Genomic DNA, 21404 nt, shown 5'->3' with positions numbered 1-21404 from the left:
AACAGTTGCCCTTGGACCTGTAGGAAGACATTTCATTACCAAGGTTATAGACAGCAAGACTTTCTTCTAGTACTTTCCATGATTCCTTTATGCTCCAGAGGAATGGCTTTAACAGGACTTCACAACAAATGGGGCCAGACTGTTTCTTGAGGATGTTCACATTGTGGACAACATTGACTTTCTTTTATACAACAAAAAGAATAGTACCGGCCATTTCCACACGGGAGGGCAGTATGTATTTTAAACTTGACACATTTGCACCATTGAGTGCTTGGGAATGACAGGTTCTGTGTGAATTCTGTCACTGTTGACTAGGGCAACCATGTGGCCTGCTCAGGGTCACTGTCTTGACCTTTCTGGAGTAGAGAGTTCAGGGATCTGGTACAAGAACAGATTCTTGAACTGTGACTTCTGTTCTTGGGCTTCTGGAGCACAAACTGAGCATGCCACCTATCCCCTAGACCCAGCTGAAGGGGACAGGAACTCAGGGTCCAGGTCACAAGGCAGTCTCTCAGCTTCTGTGATCGACATGTATCTGTTTCGCTTTTCCCATTCAATTCTGCTGCCCTTCCCTGTTCTTGTTTTCTTACTCTGTCTCTTTGGGGCCCACCACCCAGCTCCCAAATAAGTCACATGCAGAGGCTTATTCTTACTTATGAATGCCCAGCCTTAGCTTGGCTTGTTTCTTGCCTGCTTTTCTTAACTTTAAATTATCCCATCTATCTTTTGCCTCTGGGCTTTTTCTCCTTTTCTATTCCTGTATACCTTTCTGTGTTTCTTCTTCCACAGCTGGCTGTGTAGCTGGGTGGCTGGCCTCTAGAGTCCTTCTCCTTCTCTCTCACTCCTTCTTCCTTCCCCCAGATCTCTCCTTCTCTTTATCCTCTCTCTTCCTGCCAGTCCTGCCTATCCTTTCTCTTGCCTCACTATTGGCCGTTCAGTTCTTTATTAGACCATGAGGTGTTTTAGATGAGCAAAGAATCACAGCTTCACAGAGTTAAACAAATGCAACATAAACAAAAATAACACACCTTAAAATAATATTCTACAACATTCCAGGTTATCCAGTGCCCCCTTTCAACCTCTATGGGCTCCAGGCACACATTTGGTGTAAGCACATATGTGCAGGCAAAACACTCACACACATAAAATATAAATAAAATAAATATTTAAAAAAAAAATTATTCCAAAATCTGAAATGGTTTCTTTACCACTTTACCTCTTTATTAGGGTCACATTTTCAACTTATGCTGGGATGTGCAGAGCACACATGCCTGTTGATTGAGCTGTGGATGAATGGATGAATGAGGACTCAGGGGGACACATGCCCTCTCACTGCCAAACGGTGAAACCACTGCCTACCTTAGTCAGATCCATGTGGCCGCTGGCAGAGACCAGATGTTCTATGTTCTGAGTTCCCATCCCAGGCCCTTATTCTTTCTAAACAATGGAGCTATCAGCGGGACACCTGGGGTCTAATCAAATCCCCGGGCGGCTCACTGGGAAAGGTGAGCAGGGCCACACCACACAATTTGATACCCCCTTTCCTTTGCAGTAACCTCCACAAGACTGCCCTGTCCAGTGTGGAGGAAGATGGTGATCCCTCCTAGATTACAACTGCTTTCTCATCACCTTCTTGTATAATATCTCTTACAGAGCAATGAGAAAAGAATCCAGCCATGTCTACAATGAGAAAACAATCCAGTGCCATGTCTACCTAACGAATCTTAAGACATGGCTATTGTGGCTTGCTCTTTCGTAGAACTCTGTTAGAAGTCCTCTAGCCTACCACCATCTTAGGACCAGTGACCCAAAGTGGAGCAGTCAATACAATAACCCAAAGGAGCACTGGCTCACAGGGTAAATTAAGAAATGTCTTGTGGGTGTTGGGAAATCGAAATCTGAAGGCAGACTGTGGTGTGGTTTCAAAATCAGACACAAGAGGCAGTAAATCATGGAAGTGATGAGCCAGCTTCTCACCCTGATGCCTTAATGTGGGCTCAAATTTGTGACCCTGACAGATTATTTACTTACTTGTTTATTTATTTATTCATTCATTCATTCATTTATTCATTTACTTATTTAGTGTATACGTGTGCAGGTGTATGTGCAGGCTGCAGGGCAATCTCCAATATCATTCTTAAGGAATTCCTAAGGAATTCTAAGACAGGGTCTCCTATTGGCCTGCAGCTCACCTATTAGGCTTAGGCTGGGTGGCCAGGAAACCTCCACAGTACAGTGGTTGCCGGTGTGTACAACCATGCCCAGCTCCTTTACACAGGTTCTGGGGATCAGTCTCTGGCTCTCACGATTGTAAGAAAAGCACTTTATCAACTGAGATATATCTCCAGCCCCTTGACAGGACTATTATATTTCACTGCACACTGGTTGGTCCCTGGAACTCTACTCCAGATGCTAGGTGACCATAGCCAGGCGTGGCCTGAGGGCTAGAGGGAATGGAAAGCCCTAGCACTATGGAGCATGCTTGCAGCACCACACAGTCATACTCCCGAAGCCAGAGCCCTCCAAGCAGTGGTGATGGCTGCCCCAGAGCTGGAGGAACCTTCTGAAATCCAGCTGCCCAGTGTTCTTGAGGACAACAGGGCCATGGTACCGCAGCTCTATCTCTTCAAAGGGTTTTTGGGGCTTGGTAGCAGGCAGCTGCCTCCAAGGCAAAATGTCTGCCCAGCTAAAAAGCACATTTCTCTTCTCCAACAGAAGTGGTTTTGTGCCTGGCATGAATTTTGCCTTCGACTTTGTCCTTTGTCCTCCTCCCACAGAAACACAAAGGATTAATGGCCTGAATTTATGATGCTGTTGAAAAGGCATTATCAGCATCTCTTGGCAGCTGAAAGTCCACAGCCACACAGGACTCAGCAGCCCATTGATTTCCATAGGTGGGTCTGCCACTACATCTGGGTTTCACAGGCTTGGCTTGTGCATTGGTGTGTCTCCGGTTGAATGTGACTTCAATGATATCTCTGGGCCTCAGTTTCTTCATCATTCAAATAACAGTCCCTTCTGTTTCTGGGACCTGTGATGTTCTCTGTGTTTCTGCTTATATGCGATTCGGAGTTGATTGGTCTAGAATGCACAATATCCCCTTCTAATTAAATGACTTTGAGTAAGAGCAGACAGGCTCTGAGTTAGACTGGCTGTGCTGGCTAGTTTTATCTCAACTTGACACATGCTTTAGCCGCTTTGAAATAGGGAGCCTCAGCTGAGAAAATGTGCTCACTGCATTGCTCTATGGGCAATCCTATGGTGCATTTTCATGGTTGATGATTGATGTCGGAGAACCCAGGTCACTGTGCCTGGGGAGGTGGTCCTGGGGACAGTAATGAAGCAGGATGAACAAGCCAATGAGCAGTCCTTCTTCATAGCTTCTGCTTCAGTTCCTGCCCTGAGTTCCTGCTCTGATTTCCTGGATGGTAGACTGCAAATGGTAAGCTGAAACAAAGCCCTTCCTTTCCAAGTTGCTAATAGAAGCCCTAACTAAGACAGAATTGGGAGCAGGTTTGGGGATATTGTTGTGACGGACCTGACCTGTGCTTTGGGGAGAACTGTGACAGCGTTTGAAATTTAGACTGGAAGAATTGTTGAACGCTCAGAGAGCAGTGTGCTGTTCTGTGGGAGACAGGAAGATAAAACTGTTGAAAGAAATCTAGATGATGGAGGTGTGCCTTGTGAAGTTTCAGAGAGACGTTCTTAAGAGTCTCTTAAGGACCCTATTGGGGTTATTCAGTACTTTGAATCTGTGGTTATCTGTGGTCAATTGGAGCTGAGGAGTCAGTTGTGATGAGCAAGAGACCAGTACCACTGAAGGAAGAGCTTTGCTGGGATGGTTGATGCTAGTTAGCTGGGGCTGAGAAGTTAGCAGTGATTCAGAAGAAGCTAGTGTCACTGAGGATCATAAATTTAAAAGATGCTTGCTCAGGCTCCGAATACAGAATCTGTGGTCCGGAGGGGGGCCAATGTTGTACCTCATCTTGGCAGCCAAACTTGGTAGTGTAAGAGTCACTCAGATGGTATTGATTTTGAAGGCACGAAAGAGTCATAGAGAGCAGCTGAGGTTTGGCACTGTTGTTGGGCTGAGGTCCTTGAGGAGCGGCTGGAGAGAGGCCACAGGCGAAGGTGCAGCCTCAGTTGCAATAGAAAGCCCAGGATTGAAGGGGGTCAGGGAGACATTGAGGCTTGGTACTGTGTGGCAGTCAGGGTCCCTAAAGAGAGGCTATTGGTGAAGGCACAGCCCAGTTGTATTGCAGACCCCAACATTTTGGAGATGCTAGTACCATGGATGACCACCCAAGGACAGCAGTAGCTATGGAGTAGAAACTCCCTGAACCCAGAATACTGTGGGTGCTGTGAATGGCAGAGCCAGAGAAGTCCACACCCTTTGGAGGAGCCCAGAAGATAATGAATGAATCTCAGACATGGGACACTAAGTTGCTTACACTGTTGGAGTTTAGTTTTGCTTTGTTCAGATTGTGACTGTGCCCTGGTTCTTCCCTCTTGGAGTAAGAAAGCGTGTAGCTTATTTTTTATTTTACAGGAGCCCACAGTTGAGAAACTTAATTTTTAAGAAGACTTTGGAGTTTTAGAGAGACTTTGGATATTTTAGAAACTTGAATATTTTGGTGAGGCTTTTAACATTGGAAGAAACTTTGAGTGTTTTAAAGAGACCGAATTTCTAAAAACTATGGAAATTTTAAAGTTTGGAATATGTTTTATATTGTAATATTGATATTACTATGATACGCTGGGAACAGCAAGAAAGGAAAGGCTATGGTTTGAGCCATGTGTTTATGTGTCAAATTGACAAGTGGTCAATTGTACTGGCTAGTTTTATGTCAACTTGACATAAGCTAGAGTCGTTTTGGAAAAGGGGCCTCAACTGAGAAAATGCCCTCACTAGATTGCCCCGTGGGCAGCCTGTTGGGCATTTTCTTGATTGGTTTTTGATGTGGGAGGACCCAGCTCACTGTGGGTGGTGCCATCATGACTGGAAAGGTGGTCTTGGGTGCTCTAAGGAAGCAGGCAGAACAGACTTGGGAGAAGCAGAACAATCAACACCACTCCTCCATGGCTCCTGCTTCAGTTTCTGCCTCCAGGATCCTGTCTTGAGTTCCTGCCCTGACTTCCGTGGTTCATGGACTACAGACTGTAAGATGAAATAATCCCTTTCCTCCCCAAGTTACTTTTGGTTATGGTGTTTTATCACAGCAATAGAACCCTAACTAATACACTGGCTTCTGATGAGTAGAAAAGAGACTGTTTGACAGTGTGTTTTTGTCAAACTTGTGCAGAGCTTGCTGATCTTCCTTTACTGTTCCTAGGACCATGATAGTGAACTTAGATTGTTCATGAGCCAACACCAGCATAGCAAGTGGGAAGTCTTCTGAAGCCCAGAGGAGGAGCCCTCTGTAGAAGACATGTAGGCTGTGATTAGAGGAGACCCCCTTCCTGTGTTCATCTTAGCTCCCAGTGTTCTCATTTAATGCCTTTTGAAGGATGGGCATTGGTATAGCTCTGTAGTAGATGAGTGGGAGGCCATCTTGACAGTTTGGGGCTGGGCTCTAACTGAATCTACTGCAGGGATATTGATGTATGATCTTTTTTTTTCTTTGAAATAATTGATGGCATGAGCCCGTTCACGAAAAAGGCAAGTGAAAACACTCCCAGCACATTCTCCATAGGCTGCCACTTAGTACTATTTATCATAATAAATGGATGTGACCAAGTATTTTTCTCTTTTATTTAAACAACTTCCCATAGTAAAGTGCTCTTTCCAAATCAGATTCCCTGATAAAGAGCTAGGTTGAAATTATTGCCAACATCTGACAGGGGGGTAGGATTCTTTTGACTTATTAAGTGAACAAGTAGATGCTTGGGATAGCTGAATTCTAAGGAGATGTTGGATTGGCTCCAGCAGGGCATGAATCGGGATGAACGTTCATAGGAGGAATGTTTGTAAGACATATAATTTTGACAAAAACTGGATGAAGCATAGAGACATTCTTGCCCCAGGAAGTTCATGAACTGACCTCGGATGAAACACTCAGCATGTGTTATTTCATTTTGTAATCACAGCAAGCACAAAGGCATGAGTGTCCTGGAGAAGAAGTGGCCACGGCCTTCTGTAGCTTTTCATCAAGCTGTGGAATCTGTTTCCCAACCCCTCGGGGTTTTCCTAGTAAATAGGATGTGGCAGAGGGGATTTTGTGCAAGCTCCAGGTCCTGATTTACTAGAGCCCCCGCTCCCCTGCCTCATGGAATGCTGTAGAAGGAAACCAGGCTAGACTTCTGAATGATAAAAGGCCTATGGAAAGGAAGGTCCATACACCAGCCACTCGTGTGAGGCCGTCTTAACACCTGCCGGACCCAGCCTAGCCAGCAAATGCCTAAAGACATGAACTGGAGCAAGGGTTGGAGTTGAGTCTGATAGGGAGGATGATGAAGAAGGAAAGAGTGGTTGTTTGAAGCCACTGAGTTTTGTGGTGACATGTCACACAACAATAGATCCTTGGATAGAAGAGCATAACATCAGCACGTTTAGTCAACTTGCCCAAGGTGTGAAGAAGTAGGCAGTAATCATGGTTGGAACGTGAGCCTTTTGACTTCCAATGCTTTGCTTATCAATATCAAAACTACTCTACTTCAATGTAAAAGTCCCAAATTGCTGGAAATGTTCAGATTTTATTTGAAGGCCCAATCTCCTATAAATGGATGATGGTAAAGAGGAAAAAAACATTGCCTAGGACTTACCTTTCTGTCTCTACTCACCAACAAATGTTTCCCAAGGCACTTTAGAGAATGTGCCACCTGCCCTTTCGCGTCTGGTATTTCCAGAACACAGCTGTAAAAATTCTCACATCTCAAGGCCCATGGCTCCCTGTACATATGGACAGGCTTTGCCTTTCCTGAAAAAATGTGCCCACTTTAAAAAAAAAAAAAAAAAAGATTTCCCAGGGAGCCAGTTCCCTGTGAAGGCAATGTCCTGAAGCGTATGAATTCTTAGGTGAGGTTGAGGCCTTTTCTGAAGACCTATTCTGCCAGCTGGACACGAGCCTAGGAACCTTCTATGAAAGGCCAATGTCTCTTAAACTCTGAAAGCTTTATGGTGTGTCATAGCTAGTCAACTCCGAATTGTAGCTCCTCGGACACAGGCGGTAAGTCAACAAACAAGCGTGGCTATGTCCCAGTAGACCTTATTTGTGAAGATCAGCTGTGGAGCCCATTCTGCTTTAACCAACGCCTGCATTAGAGGAGGAAGCCATGTGCTCCAGAGCTTGTGCCTGTGCTGGCCTGACATCTAGAGGAGTGAACGGGCCACACAACTTGTAGCTTGTGCTGTGTGCTCAAGCTACCATGTTATGGCTCAGGAAATGGCTTCAACCAGCCACCACATACTCATTTGCTTATCGTTCTCTACTAGAGCTTAGCTCACTCATGCTCACCAGTGTGGGTCATTACAGCCAGCATTTACAGAAATAATCCTTCCAGTAGCGCCATTGTTTGTTGGGCTGCAGGCAAAGCAAGTCAGCAGGCAGGGGCATGACAGATGGCCTTCTGGCCAAGGTTAAGTGTCCAAGGTTGTCCTGGGCAGACGGCTGAATCTCAGCTGACTTTTCTGGGCAGTGAGGAGGGTAATAAGTAGCAGACACAACGAAATGGGTGGGCTGTGGATGCCAACCTCATGTCCTCTTTATGCCTCGTTCCCGAGAGAAGTCAACTCCAGGACTATTATCACCCTTTGTGGGGAGCAGCTGTAGACGATTCAAGTGAATTTGTGCCAGGAAGTTTGGGAACAAGCTGATTGCCTGCCTGAGCCCTGGCTCTCTACCCACACCGTGGATGGCAGGACCTCCATAAATATCGTCCTACAGTCTGTTTTGGAATCTCCCTCATGACAGGCAGTGAGATGATAATTGGAGGCGGCAAGAGCTGCTTGGAATATGGTGCCTGCTGTTCCCTCAGGGGTTACTGCCTGATCAATAGAGGTTCCTTCTTGAGCCCAGGCTCACCAGATGGAGTTTGTTTGTAAAAATCAGCCTCAATCAGTGAGATCAGATATTACATGCTTGTAATTCAGTTTGCTTTTTGGAACTGTCTCTCGAAGCCTTCAGTGGGGCGGCCATTAGGCATTTGCTCCTTCAAGTTGGAGCTTGATTTATTTTGCTGGAACCCTTTTGGAGATGGCAGAGTAACAAAAACAAGAACAGTTTTTAAACTAAAATCTACATCCAGCGTGATGGATTGCTTTCACCAGCGTTCACTGCTAGGGTGCTGCCATGTTTGACTCACACGCCGCTATTTGTAAGCGCGGATTAATTTTAAACATCCCACGTAAAGCGCAGGGTGGTCTGCAGTTCCGTGTGGCATGAAGAGCCTCGCAGTGTGAAGTGTGTTTCTTTGGAAACAAATTTAGCTTGAAGGACTTTCTGCAAATGCCTGGTCTCACTTACGGCTGCAGCAAGTGAGTATCTCTATGTGGGGTTGACCATATGGCTCCCCAGGCTTCTCTGTCGTGTGCAATTGTTCTGTGTCAATCAGGACGAGTCCGGGAACTTAAGTCCTACAGTCTCTATCCACTTTCTTCTCTCTTTCTTTCTCCTCCTCCTCTTCTTCTTCTTCTTCCTCCTCCTGTTTCTCCTCTTCCTCTCCTTCCTCCTCAGATGTGTAACCCGTGGGCCATCGGTGCTTTTAATGGGCTATTTACCATCGTATGTCATCTGTTTTGGATGCTAATTTAAGTTTCTCTCTTTGTATGGCTGTTGGTGCTATAATCAGAATCACTGCCCCCCACTTAGGGCCAGTTTTCTCATTGGTGCTGACATCTTGAAAACCAAGGCCCTCCTCTGTCACCCAGATCAGCTTACTTTCCTACTTTTAAACTCTGCTGTGATCTCTGCCCTTCTCTCCAGTATAAACTTTAACTTGAAATCTAGGGCTTCTCTGTCCTACTTGTATATCACCCCCAAACACACACACACACACACACACACACACACACACACACACACACACACACACACACACACACACATCATTCCTACCACTACCACCGCCACAACCATGACCATTTAACATCTCCAGTCCCTTTCAGCTCTCCTCTGGTTCTCCTCTGGAGGAAGACATGTGGTGTTTAGTTTCCACGTGAACCTGACCCACTTAGAACACCACGTTAGGAGATAGTGAGGTGCTCTTCTTGTGTGACCATGACAGTGTTTTTCGGAGTGTATCAATTGAGCATCCCACCCCGAATGTAGGTGGGCAGCTTCTCACGGACGGGCTCCGTGTGAATGAACTAGAATCGGAGGAAGGATGACGGCACCCAACAGGCATTGCTTTCTGCTTCCTAGCCTGCCATGATGTGACTGAGCGGCTCCTCCAGGCCTCCCCACCTGTCCTGGGCCCTGTGACGCATGAGTCCTAACAACACTCCCTCTAAGTTGTTTCTGTCTGGTGTTTGACCACAGCTGTGGACAGCTTACCATCTCTCTGCTTCTTTCATTTCCCTCCTCTACCCCCCCCCCACATTGTAGTGTGGCGTTCGACTCCATCTCCTCCAACTCTCTTAGCTTCTGTTCAGATCCTCATGGTCTCTTTCCCACCAGATAGATTTGTTCAGGTTTTGAGGAGGTCTTGAGTGTCTCTATGTTCTCTCCTGCTCTAATAGGAGCACATGGCTGGCTCTAGCCAAGAATTTCGTGGAAGCCATATTCCTTCACTGTCACTTCTATGTGGCAATTGTATCCAAACTCCCACTGCTGTCCCTTGCCCATCTGTCCACTTGAACATCACTATCTCCAGTCCAACCTACTTTGCTGTTTGAATGGCTTCTCATTTGTCTTCTATGTAAGGCCTACAGTGTCTGGTCTCGTTGGCTGCCTATGGAACATGGACAAGCATTCTCTGTGCTAGGTTGTAATCCAAGAGATATTGAGACAACATGCAGCTACAGAACAACAGCACATACCACCACAGAAGTCTTTCCCTTTCTTCCCCTGGCCCTGGGAACTTTAGGAGCTGGGCTTTGTGTCTGCTGGCCATCTCAGAACTTGTGCTGATCTCTCCCTTCCCAGAACACCATTCCTAACTTGACTGTGGCCTGAGGAGCCTTTGGGCTATGCTGATCACAGACACCAAACAGCCATAGGTTTTCTTGTGGTCACAGGCACCCAAGTTGCGGCTGCTTGTCGTCTATGCTTAGATGGATACTGTGAGTCCCTGGCCTTGCCTTGGAGTATATCCTCCAAAAAGAACAGCCATGGCACTGGAAATTGTGAGTAACATTTTAATGACCATGTGCATCTGGCTGTGAATGAGTACGGAACTGGGGTTTCTGTTCTACTCCCGAGGCAGGCAACCTCAGTTTCCCACTTTGGTCTCATTTGCTCTTCATGTGTCTCAGAGGTGAGAGTAGAGACGATTAGCTGACAACCATTAGGACATTACATACCAACTAAAACATTGGCTGGAGATTACAAAGGACTGACCAGTGAGTTAACTGACCATGTTCCTTCAAGACCAGGAGAGCTGATTTTAGATACACAGACATATATCACACATACATAGACACACCCACAAACAGACACATACACAGAAACACATCACATATACAGACACATCACACACTCACACACACACAAACAGACACATACACATAAACACACACACAGACACATACACAGAGAGACACAGATACACACACATACACACCCACACACTCACACACACACACACCCAGAGACACATACACAGAGACACACACACAAACACATACACAGACAGATATATACACACAAAGACACATCACACACACACACACACACACACACACACACACACACACATACTACCCCAATAAAAAGCCATTCCTTGGCTTACCCCCCCCCACACACACACACTACCCCAATAAAAAGCCATTTCTTGGCTTACCCCACTTTTGGTCAGCAGAACCTCTAGGCACTGTCATGTGTCCCTGTGGGAAATTCTCAAATCTACATATGCACCCACCACACACACACTCTTGTGGACTTGGCTAACCTCTTTGCCCTCAGCATTTCACCTGGGACTTGTCTGTAGGTGGGAAGGTCTCCAAGAGAGGAAAAGAGTATATGTTTAGCGTCAGGAACCATCTAGACTGTTGGAAGGATAGCAGCCTTCCCAAAGGTATGCACTCTAAGAGATGAGAACAAATGGCCACCTCCCCAGTTCTGAGATCCTTCTATGGACAAGGGTGTGCATTGGAGCGTGGAGCTTGCAAGGCTGACACATGCCAAGCCTCTTAATGGTAAACGTGATGTGATTGATTTCTGAATCTGCAATGGGATCTAGCTTTAGTTTGAGTGTCTCTGTGCATGGGTCCTGCTTCCCAGAGTTTACTTGGGTAGATTGCTCACCCAGCTTCTCCTCCTCAGGAAACTGGAGTCAGAGTGTCACAGGCAGAGTGGTCAAAGGAGGCAGATAAGCACCAAAACTAAGATTTTTATTGCTATGACTTTCAAAAGGTCAGAAAGCGACTCCCCCTCCCCCCCCCCCCCTTGCCAAGTTTCAGGTCTCAAAACTACCCTGTGTCCTGCAGAGCTATGTAAGCTGTGGGCTAGGCTGGATGAGGTTCCTTATCTCAGGTGAAAGTTCCTGAGATGTCTAGCTGCTGTTTGGTTTTGTTTAATTTTGTTTTCAGGTAACCCAGGGCTCACGCATCTTCCCCAAGTCCTTCTGATTCTGTGTGGAAATTTCACCTTTCCTCCCTCCCTCCCTGCCTCCCTCCCCTTTTCCCAACATCAACCCTACTTGTTCCACATTAACACCCTCCTGGAATACTTCTCCTTTGGAACTTCACAGTACTTGATTAATAGCCTTACTCCCTTCTCTTAATTGATGTTACTCACAGGTTAATCTTTCTAACAGATCTCACGGACAGCTCCGGGCTAATTAAGGTCACCCTCTTTAATCTGGTGTTAGATGCCTCCTTCAGCTGGGTCCCCAGTGACCTTTATGACAGCTTGCTGTTACACACACACACACACACACACACACACACACACACACACACACACACACACACCTTCCCTCTTGCTTTCTTTTCCTAATGGTTTGCATATGCACCAGCTTTACATCCAAATTCCTTTACCTTGTGGGTTCAACCAGCATGCCAATCCCTCCCACATTTGAACTTCCATTTCTGACCTTGAGTTATGACTGTGATCACATCTTTGTTCATGTGGAATGTCAACTATCCATGGCTAATGACTGTGTGTTAGGGCTTTATGTGACTGACTTTCCCAAGATGAGCATTTTTGCTTAGGGTGGTGGTGGCAGCGGTGGTTGGAAAGAGCATCATGTAGCTCAGAATGCTCTCAAACTTGCTGTGTGTTGAGGATGGCCTTTAATTCCTGACCCTTAAGCTTCAGCTTCTTAAAATGTTGTAATTACCATCCCGTTCCCTATGTTCTCATTCCCCATCCCCTACCCTCCATTGCCCCTGCTCATCCCCAGTTTACTCATGGAGATCTCATCTATTTCCCCTTCTCAGGGTGATCCATGCATCCCGCTTAGGGTCCTCCTTGTTATTTAGCTTCTCTGGAACTGTGGGTCATAGTCTGGTTTATCCTTTGCTTTACATCTAGTATCCACTTATGAGTGAGTACATACCATGCTTGTCCTTCTGAGTCTGGGTTACCTCACTCAGGATGATATTTTCTAGTTCCATCCATTTGCCTGCAAATTTCATAATGTCATTGTTTCTTACAGCTGAATAGTACTCCATTGTATATATGTACCACATTACAATGAAAGAGATATCTTGATAGAGGGAGACATCACAGGGATAGGGAGAAACCTGGTGCTAGGGAAGTTTCCAGAAATCTACAAGGATGACCCCATCTTAGACTACTAGCAATAGGAGAGAGGGTGCCTAAGATGGCTTACCCTGGTAATCAGATTGGTGAATATCCTAACTGTCATCATAGAGCCTTCATCCAGTAACTAATGGAAACAGATGCAGAGAGCCACGGCCAAGCACCAGTCTGAACTTCAGAAGTCCAGCTGAAGAGAGGGAAGAGGGATTCTATGAGCAAGGGGCATCAAGATCATTATGGGGAAATTTACAGATACAACCAAACCAAGCTAGTGGGAACTCATGAACTTTAGACCAACAACTGTGCAACCTGCATGGGACTGGCCCTCTGCATAGTGAGACACTTGTGTCGCTTGGTCTGTTTAAGGGTCCCCTAGCAGTAGGAACAGGATCTATCCCTGGTGCAGGAACTAGCTTTTTTGAGCCCATTACCTATGGTGGGATACCGTGAACAGCATGATACAGGGGGAGAGGCTTGGACCTGCCTCAACTGAATGTACCAGGCTTTGCTGACTCCCCATGGGAGGCTTTATCTTTTCAGAGGAGGGGATGGAGGGTGGGCTGAGCGGGGGAGACTGGGGGCAGTAGGAGGAGGCATGGGGGGATCTGTGGTTAGTATATAACATGAATAAAAAATTTCTTCATTAAAAAAAAAGTTGCAATTACACTATCACGTGCCACCATGCCTGACTAGGAATGAACTTTGTGTTTTAAGTCAGTTAAATGATTCCAACATACACTAAAGAAGCTGAGCCCATAGAAGCAGAGGAGAGTTGGGGTTCCCAGAAGCTGTGGGTAGAGATGGGTTGACTAGTATGAGGCTAGACTCCAATAAGTTCTGGTGTTCAATTACACAGGAGGTGATTACAGTTAACAGTCTGTCATGATATAAATCAAAATAGCTAGAGGAAAGGAGTCTAATGTTCTCAGCACAAAGAAATGAGAATGTTGGAGATGAGAGATGGCTTGAACATCCCGAGCCAATCTGTGCACAGCCTATAATGCACTGTACCCTGCAAATCCAAACAGATCTGCCAATACAGGGCTATAGGTAGAAATTAAAACATGATAAGACAGACTTGGAAGAAAAACAGAAACAAAAACACCCCCAAACTTCCTGCCTGAAGTAGAGGAAAGAATGGCTGTTGATAGGCAACAAGTCCTACTTCACACATGTTGTGAAACCCAGTTTTTCTTTGTCTCTATAAAGAATGCATTCCAGTGAGTCAATCCTGTATCTGCCTTAGGTCCATCATGATGGAGGTTGTCTCCTGATGCATTGCTGAATAAACTGTGGGGACTGTTTAAAAACAAACAAAAATCAAAACAAAACAAAAAGAACTTTCTGTTGGAAGGTCAGAGACGGATGTGTGTGGGATGGAAGTGTGAACCTTGGTCAGTTGGAAGAGATCATTTGCAAGATATTATTGAATCTCACTGTTTTTGTAAGAAAAATGATGTATACACAGATAGTTTTCATTTTATAGTGGAGAGATAATTTCTTTAAATCTCTTAGTAATAAAGCAGGAATGGGTGGCTAGATGCTCAGTGGTTAGGAGCATCTGCTTAGTGCTCTTGCAGAGGACCAGAGCACTAAGGATTCTGTCCCCAGCATCCGAGTTCAGTGGCTCACAGTCACCTGTATTTCCAGCCCCAGCACATCTGACGTCTTGGCCTCTGAGGACTCCCACCCTCACACACATACTCCAACACACACACACACACACACACACACACACACACACACACACACACACATGCACATAATAAAAATAATAAAAATAAATTGTCATAATATTTTAAAAGTGAGAATTAAAGCAACATATTTGTAGCTGATAAATACATGTAGAATTATTGTTAATTGTTGCTATGGAGAGGATCAGTGACATTTCGTGGAAGATCAAAAGTTACACAAAAGTCAGTTTGGCCCTGACTTTCCCAGTTAGGGAACCACCCAGTACAGAGCTGACGCCTTTTATTAAAAAGTAGCCATGTTCCTGGGAGGCTTGGCAATCAGCTGCCTGTTATAGTCTTTGTTCTTCATGTATTTTATGAATTTGAATTCATGTGCAATATTTTATTTCCTAAAAGTTATTTTTATAAACCGAAAAAGCCCCTAGAATCTGTTTCCATGATACATGCAATGTAGCTTTTGTATTTTCTATGAAAGATGGGAGTACTTATGGACACACACTGAGACTCCCATCACAGTCTGATCCTGTGTTCTTGCTGTCAGATTATTACAAGCTGCTTTTAGATCTTTGTCCTGAGTCTGACCTTAACCATTTTCCACAGTTTCCTAGGAGGAGCTTCCTAGCTTACATGCACAGCCAATTATTTCCTCATTACATCTCTTTTTTAGATACTTTTAAAAGTTGTGTGTGTGTCCATGTGTGAGTATAGGCATGTGTGTGCTGTTACCTGTAGAGGCCAGAAGAGGGTGTCAGATTCCCTGGAGCTGAAGTTACCATTGGCTGTGAATTGCCTTGATGTAGGTGATGGGAGCTGGACTCAGGTCCTCTACAAGAGCAGTGCATGCTCTTAACAGCTAAGCCATCTTTCCAGCACCTCCTTTTTACATCTTAAATATTAGCCATAGTGAAAGTTATTTTAAGACTTTTCAGGGTGGAAAAGAGAAATATGCTTTAATATTGCATTTCACTTCAAGTCCTTCCCCTAAACACTGAGTGTTAGTGTAAACCTGGTGGAATGCTGGGTTCCTTAGCTGGATGTTCGGGTATCCTTCACAGATCATCCATGTCAGACTCCACAGGAAGTCATTTGTGTGGAATTCTAGGCCTCTGTCAATCAAGAAGGGCCCAGTTTTTGTGTTTTAATTGGCTCCCTAGGTGATTTCAGAGCTTGGTGGACTATGAAACCTTTGGGATTCAATGTTTTAAAATGGAGACTCTCTAAGAAGGAGTCCAAAATGCTGAGGTGAGTCCTAGATAGGTTTGTTTCTTAAAAATTTAAAGAATGTTTAAAGGCAGGAAGGGATGGAAGGAAAGTCCACTACTGGGTGGCCCAAGTTTGGTGGAAGCTTGGAGTAATCAGTCTTTCCCCTTAGTGAGGTTTGGGGGTTCACCAGTAACAAGGGATTCAACTGCAGACACAAGAAGAAGGATGTAGCCAAGGAGGGAATTGGAAGGCTCAGTTCCATGGCGTTCTTTTGTGGGGGTTCTTGGACAGCACGGGATAATTGGAAAGCAAGGCTTTGCCACTGCAGAGCAGCACCCTTGCATGTCTTAGGTCCTTTCTTCCACTTTCTGCAGAGCCCCCTTGCATGCCTTAGGTCCTTTCTTGCACTTTCTGCAGAGCACCCTTGCATGCCTTAGGTCCTTTCTTCCACTTTCTGCAGAGCCTCTTGCATGCCTCAGGTGCTTTCTTGCACTTTCTGGTCCCGGTGTGTTTCCCAGCACCGTTCCATAAACTCTTTACAACAGCACTGGCTTGCCTTAGTAGCTGCACGTTTCAGATGATCACAAAGTGATAGAGCAGTGGTTCTCACCCTTCCTAATGCTGCGACCCTTTCCTACAGTTCCTCATGCTGTGGTGACCCCCAACCATAAAATCTCTCTCTCTCTCTCTCTCTCTCTCTCTCTCTCTCTCTCTCTCTCTCTCTCTTCCTCTCCTTTTCCCTCTCCCTCTCTCTCTCTCCCTCTCTCTCTCCTTTCTTGTTCATGCGTGATTGAGTTTATTGTAAAGAAAGGTAACAGAAAATGGGGTGAATAAAGAAAGGAGTTGGACATAGAATTAATGGGGTCTTCTATTCCCAGGCCTTAGATTGAGGTGTTGGCTCTTTTGGGTTAGCTCTATAGAAAGCATAAAACAGACACAAAACAACCCCCGATGGCTTGCATAGGTTTTTGCCCCCTTGTATAAATAACTCCCCATTCCCCTTGTCTCAGGACTTGGAAATTTATGGATGCTTTAGTGAGAACTTAGGATCCTAAAGGTAAGACAGGAGAATTTATTGAGTGGAATCGACTTGGGTGGATCAAAGACATTCAGAATTGGAAAAAAAATCCAAACCCATCTATTACAAAACTTATTTTTTTAAACTAAAAGACTTGTACTGTATTCAAAACATAACTTATAGAAAGTTAAGCTTAAATATCATAGTCTCATAGGATATGATAACAGAAGTTAAACATCATTATTTTTATTGAGTATGCTTTGAAGGGTAATCAGACAGTACAATTTTGGGGAGAACAAGAACATCCCTTAATAGTTTCCAAACTGATATGAGATAAGGCATTTTAGGGAACTATGGGTATGGTCAGATTTACCGGCCATGGAGAACCAGGGTGATGTTTACTTGATTTTCTGTCTGATTTCACCATTAGATGGTGGAAGACATTTTTAATTATGCATATATATCTATGTCTATATATGGATATATGTCTATGTCTATATATAGGTATATGTCTATGTCTATGTGTGGGTATATGTCTATGTATATTCTTATGTCTATATGTGGGTATATGTCTATGTCTATGTATGGGTATATGTACATGTCTATGTATGGGTATATGTACATGTCTATGTCTATGTATGGGTATATGTACATGTATATGCTATGTATGGGTATATGCCTATGTATATTCTTATGTCTATGTATGAGTATATGTCTGTATATATGTCTATGTATGGGTATATGTACATGTATGTGTCTATGGGTATATGTACATGTCTATGTCTATGTATGGGTATATGTACATGTCTATGTCTATGTATGGGTATATGTACATGTATATGTCTATGTATGGGTATATGTACATGTCTATGTCTATGTATGGGTATATGTACATGTATGTGTCTATGTATGAGTATATGTACATGTCTATGTCTATGTATGGGTATATGTACATGTCTATGTCTATGTATGGGTATAAGTACATGTATGGGTATGTGCACATGAGAACAGATGCCTGTGAAGGGTGGAAAAGAGTGCTGGATCCCCTGAGGCTGGACTTGCAGGCAACTGTAACTGGAGCTGCCAAACATGGGTGCTGGGAACTGAACTTTAGTCCTCTGCAAGAGCAATACCCACTCTAACCACCAAACCGTCTTTCCATACCCAAATGCTAGAAGTCATATTGGTTATCAGTTGCTATGTAACAAACAACCTCAAACCTGACAATGTCAAACAATACATGTTTTCCTATTTCGTTTCTGTTGGTAAAGAATTTGCATACCGTCTTGGAGTCCCTCCCTGGTTATAATATGGGTCAGCTCAGTCATAAGGTTGAGGTTCTTCATGGTTCACTCAAGGAAAGAACTTCCAAGCTCCAGTGGTTACTGGCAGGGCTCTGTTTCTCATGGGATGCTGGACAAAGGGCCGCAGTTTTTCACTGGCTCCTGGCCACCCCTAGCTGTTTGCCAAACATGTCTCTTCAGCATGGCAGCATGCTTCACCAAGGCATGCAAGCCACAAGGCGTCAGAGATAGTCTGTCAGTGAGACAGAGGCCGTGGGCTTTTACAGCTGAAATACATGAGTGGCATCTGTCACCTTTGCCATATCTCTTGGTCAGAAACAAGTCACTGCCTTTAAGGGGAGAGGGTCACATGAAGGTTATACATCACTACACACGAGGAAGGTGAAATCAGGAGGCCATCATACATATCTGTCTTCCAAAGGCCTCTAAAGTCTTGTCTGGCCACTCCTATCCTAGAAAAGAAGTCACCTGTAAATGTCCCTAGGGCTTCTACAACATATGGCTGCCTGGGGGCGGTTCTGTTCCCACCCTCTTCACACAGGACCTTGATATGTAGAGAGTCCTTTTAGCTAGTGCTCTTTAGCCAGCATTCCCCATGAGTAGACACAACTATCTCAGTGTCATTGAGTTGTCCTTTGGGGAATTGGATCTTTAGTGTGACAGCCGGGAAGCATGTATTTTGTGTAAAGAGAAGACAGAAGGAATGGGTGTGGAAGACGCCAGCTAGAGTTTTTTAATTTTATTTTACAATACAATTCAGTTCTACATATCAGCCATGGATTCCCTTGTTCTTCCCCCTCCCGCCCCCCCTCCCCTTCCCCCCAGCCCACTCCCCATTCCCACCTCCTCCAGGGCAAAGCCTCCCCTGAGGACTGAGATCAACGTGGTAGACTCAGTCCAGACAGGTCCAGTCCCCTCCTCCCAGGCTGAGCCAAGCGACCCTGCATAAGCCCCAGGTTTCAAACAGCCAACTCATGCAATGAGCACAGGACCCGGTCCCACTGCCTGAATGCCTCCCAAACAGATCAAGCCAATCAACACTCTCACCCATTCAGAGGGCCTGATCCAGTTGGGGGCCCCTTAGCCATTGGTTCATAGTTCATGTGTTTCCATTCATTTGGCTATTTGTCCCTGTGCTTTATCCAACCTTGGTCTCAACAATTCTCGCTCATATAAACCCTCCTCTTTCTCAGTAATTGGACTCCTGGAGCTCCACCCGGGGCCTAGCCGTGGATCTCTGCATCCAGATCCCTCAGTCATTGGATGGGGTTTCTAGCATGGCAATTAGGGTGTTTGGCCATCCCATCACCAGAGTAGGTCAGTTTGGGCTGTCTCTCGACCATTGCCAGCAGTCTATTGTGATACTACTCAGCAGAGAAAAACAATGACATCATGAGGTTTGCAGACAAATGGATGGATCTAGAAAAAATCATCCTGAGTGAGGTAACCCAGACTCAGAAAGACAAACATGGTATGTACTCACTCATAGCAGGATACTAGATGTGGAACAAGGATGACTGGACTGCTACTCACATCACCAGGGAGGCTACCTGGAAAACAGGACCCCAAGAAAGACACGGGGATCGCCCAATGACAGAGAAATGGATGAGATCTACATGAACAGCCTGGACATGAGTGGGGGTAATGAAGGGCAAGGGTCGAGGGAAAGAGAGCTTGGGGGAGTGGGAGATCCCAGATAGATCAAGAACAGAGAGGAAGAACAAGGAATAGGAGACCACGGTAAATGAAGACCACATGAGAATAGGAAGAAGCAAAGTGCTAGAGAGGCCCACAGAAATCCACAAAGATACCCCCACAATAGAGTATTTTTTTGTTGGCATTGCTTCATTGTTCTTGGACATATGATGGTAGACAGAAACCTGTTTGTGATTATGTTTCAAAATGGAATTCGGTTCCTCTGATGAATAAAAACGTTATCAGAGATGATTCAGAATGGAAATGAAGAGAAAACAAGGGTGCATGTATATTTTGGCAACTGAAGATGAATGTTCCCTTGAAGTTCTTTGAAGCTTGGGATACATCTGAAGTTTACTAAGGACTTTTCTGAGAATGAACTCATCCATTTTATAGCTATTCTATATCAGATTTAAATATGCTCATATTATTCTTGGCATCCTGATTTTATGAGACCATAAATCTTTAGGTATGTTATCCACTTGCCATATTTAATGAAAAGCAAAATGTTTTGCTAAATAGTACCTTATTTTGACAGTAGTGCATATTTATAACCGTGTCCACTTAAAGTGTATTTTGTGGTTACTGTATTCTAGGCACTCTTCAAATATTTAAGAAATAATTCAGAGTCTATCACAGTTCTAGAAGTGAGCACTATTAATACTTCCATTTACAGATAAAATAAGTAGCATACAAGAGATTAAGTGACCTGCCTGCCCAAGCACACACCAGAGTGAAAGGGTGTATCACGAGTCAGATTTCATTAAGTTTGTTATGTTCAAGTTTAAAGGGTGAGATAAGAAACAATATTAAAAACAGAAGAAAGATTAGCCACATGCCTTTTGTGTGGACACATTAAATACTGAGTCCTTTATCTACTGGTAAAAACAAGCACAGGCTGTCACCTTGGTTTGGCTGGCATTGTGTCACCAAAGACTAATATAAAACATCCCCAGAGCCTGATTTTAAAAATTAGAGATAAGACTGGACATTGGTGTTCTTGGAAATGGATAAGAAGTCATACGCAAAGGATGAATCTAACTGTGATGTTTTGAATGTGAAGTCCCGCCACGGTCTTGGGCATTTGTGTACTAGCTCCCCAGTGGTGGTGCTGTTTGGGTAGGTGTAAGGGGTGTGGCCTTGATAGAGGAAGTACGTCACTAGGGGGTGGCCGTTGAGTTTTCAAAAGCCATGCGCCATCTCCACTTCCCTCTCTGCCTCCTCTTTGTGGTTTGAGATGTGTGTCCTCAGCTCTCAGCTTCCAGCTCCAGCTGCCACGTCTGCCACCGGTTGCCATACTGTCCCAATCATCCTGGAGGCTAAACTTCTGGAGCTGTAAGCCCAAAATAAACCCTTCCTTCTGGTAGTTGCCTTGGTCATAGTGTTTTATCACAGCAATGAGAAGGTACTTAATGTACTGTTAAAAATCCTCATCCCCGAAAATAGTCTCAAGCCTTTAGCTGAAACAGGGATCCCCACAAATCAATACAGAAGCTTTCCGCTAAGAAACACATTTAAAATTTGTTTGTGTTTGGTTTATAAGCAAGTTAGAAAAAAAACCCACAATTTTACTTTTTTGGGTTTAGTGTAAAAAATTCATTAGACTGAATATAATTTTGTTTCGTGA

General features: G+C 44.6%; 1 protein-coding gene across 3 annotated transcripts in view; it reads left to right on the top strand.

Moving 5' to 3' along the window:
- Ccbe1 (collagen and calcium binding EGF domains 1) overlaps window positions 1-21404 on the top strand; it is a 250353-nt gene that overhangs the window by 131030 nt on the left and 97919 nt on the right. Inside the window, exon 1 of one of the 3 annotated variants that reach the window (XM_052742362.1) lies at window positions 8013-8473. The exons of the other annotated variants lie outside the window; for them this stretch is intronic. Coding sequence (XP_052598322.1) covers window positions 8445-8473 — 29 coding nt within the window. The 5' untranslated portion in view covers window positions 8013-8444. Of the gene's footprint in view, window positions 1-8012; window positions 8474-21404 lie in introns of those variants that run through there. 3 annotated transcript variants of the gene reach the window in all.

The sequence above is a fragment of the Peromyscus californicus genome, unplaced genomic scaffold, assembly GCF_007827085.1.
Source record: "Peromyscus californicus insignis strain IS unplaced genomic scaffold, ASM782708v3 Scaffold_17__1_contigs__length_78620276, whole genome shotgun sequence".
Taxonomy (NCBI): Eukaryota; Metazoa; Chordata; class Mammalia; order Rodentia; family Cricetidae; genus Peromyscus; species Peromyscus californicus.
This window is presented reverse-complemented; position numbering and strand designations above follow the sequence as displayed.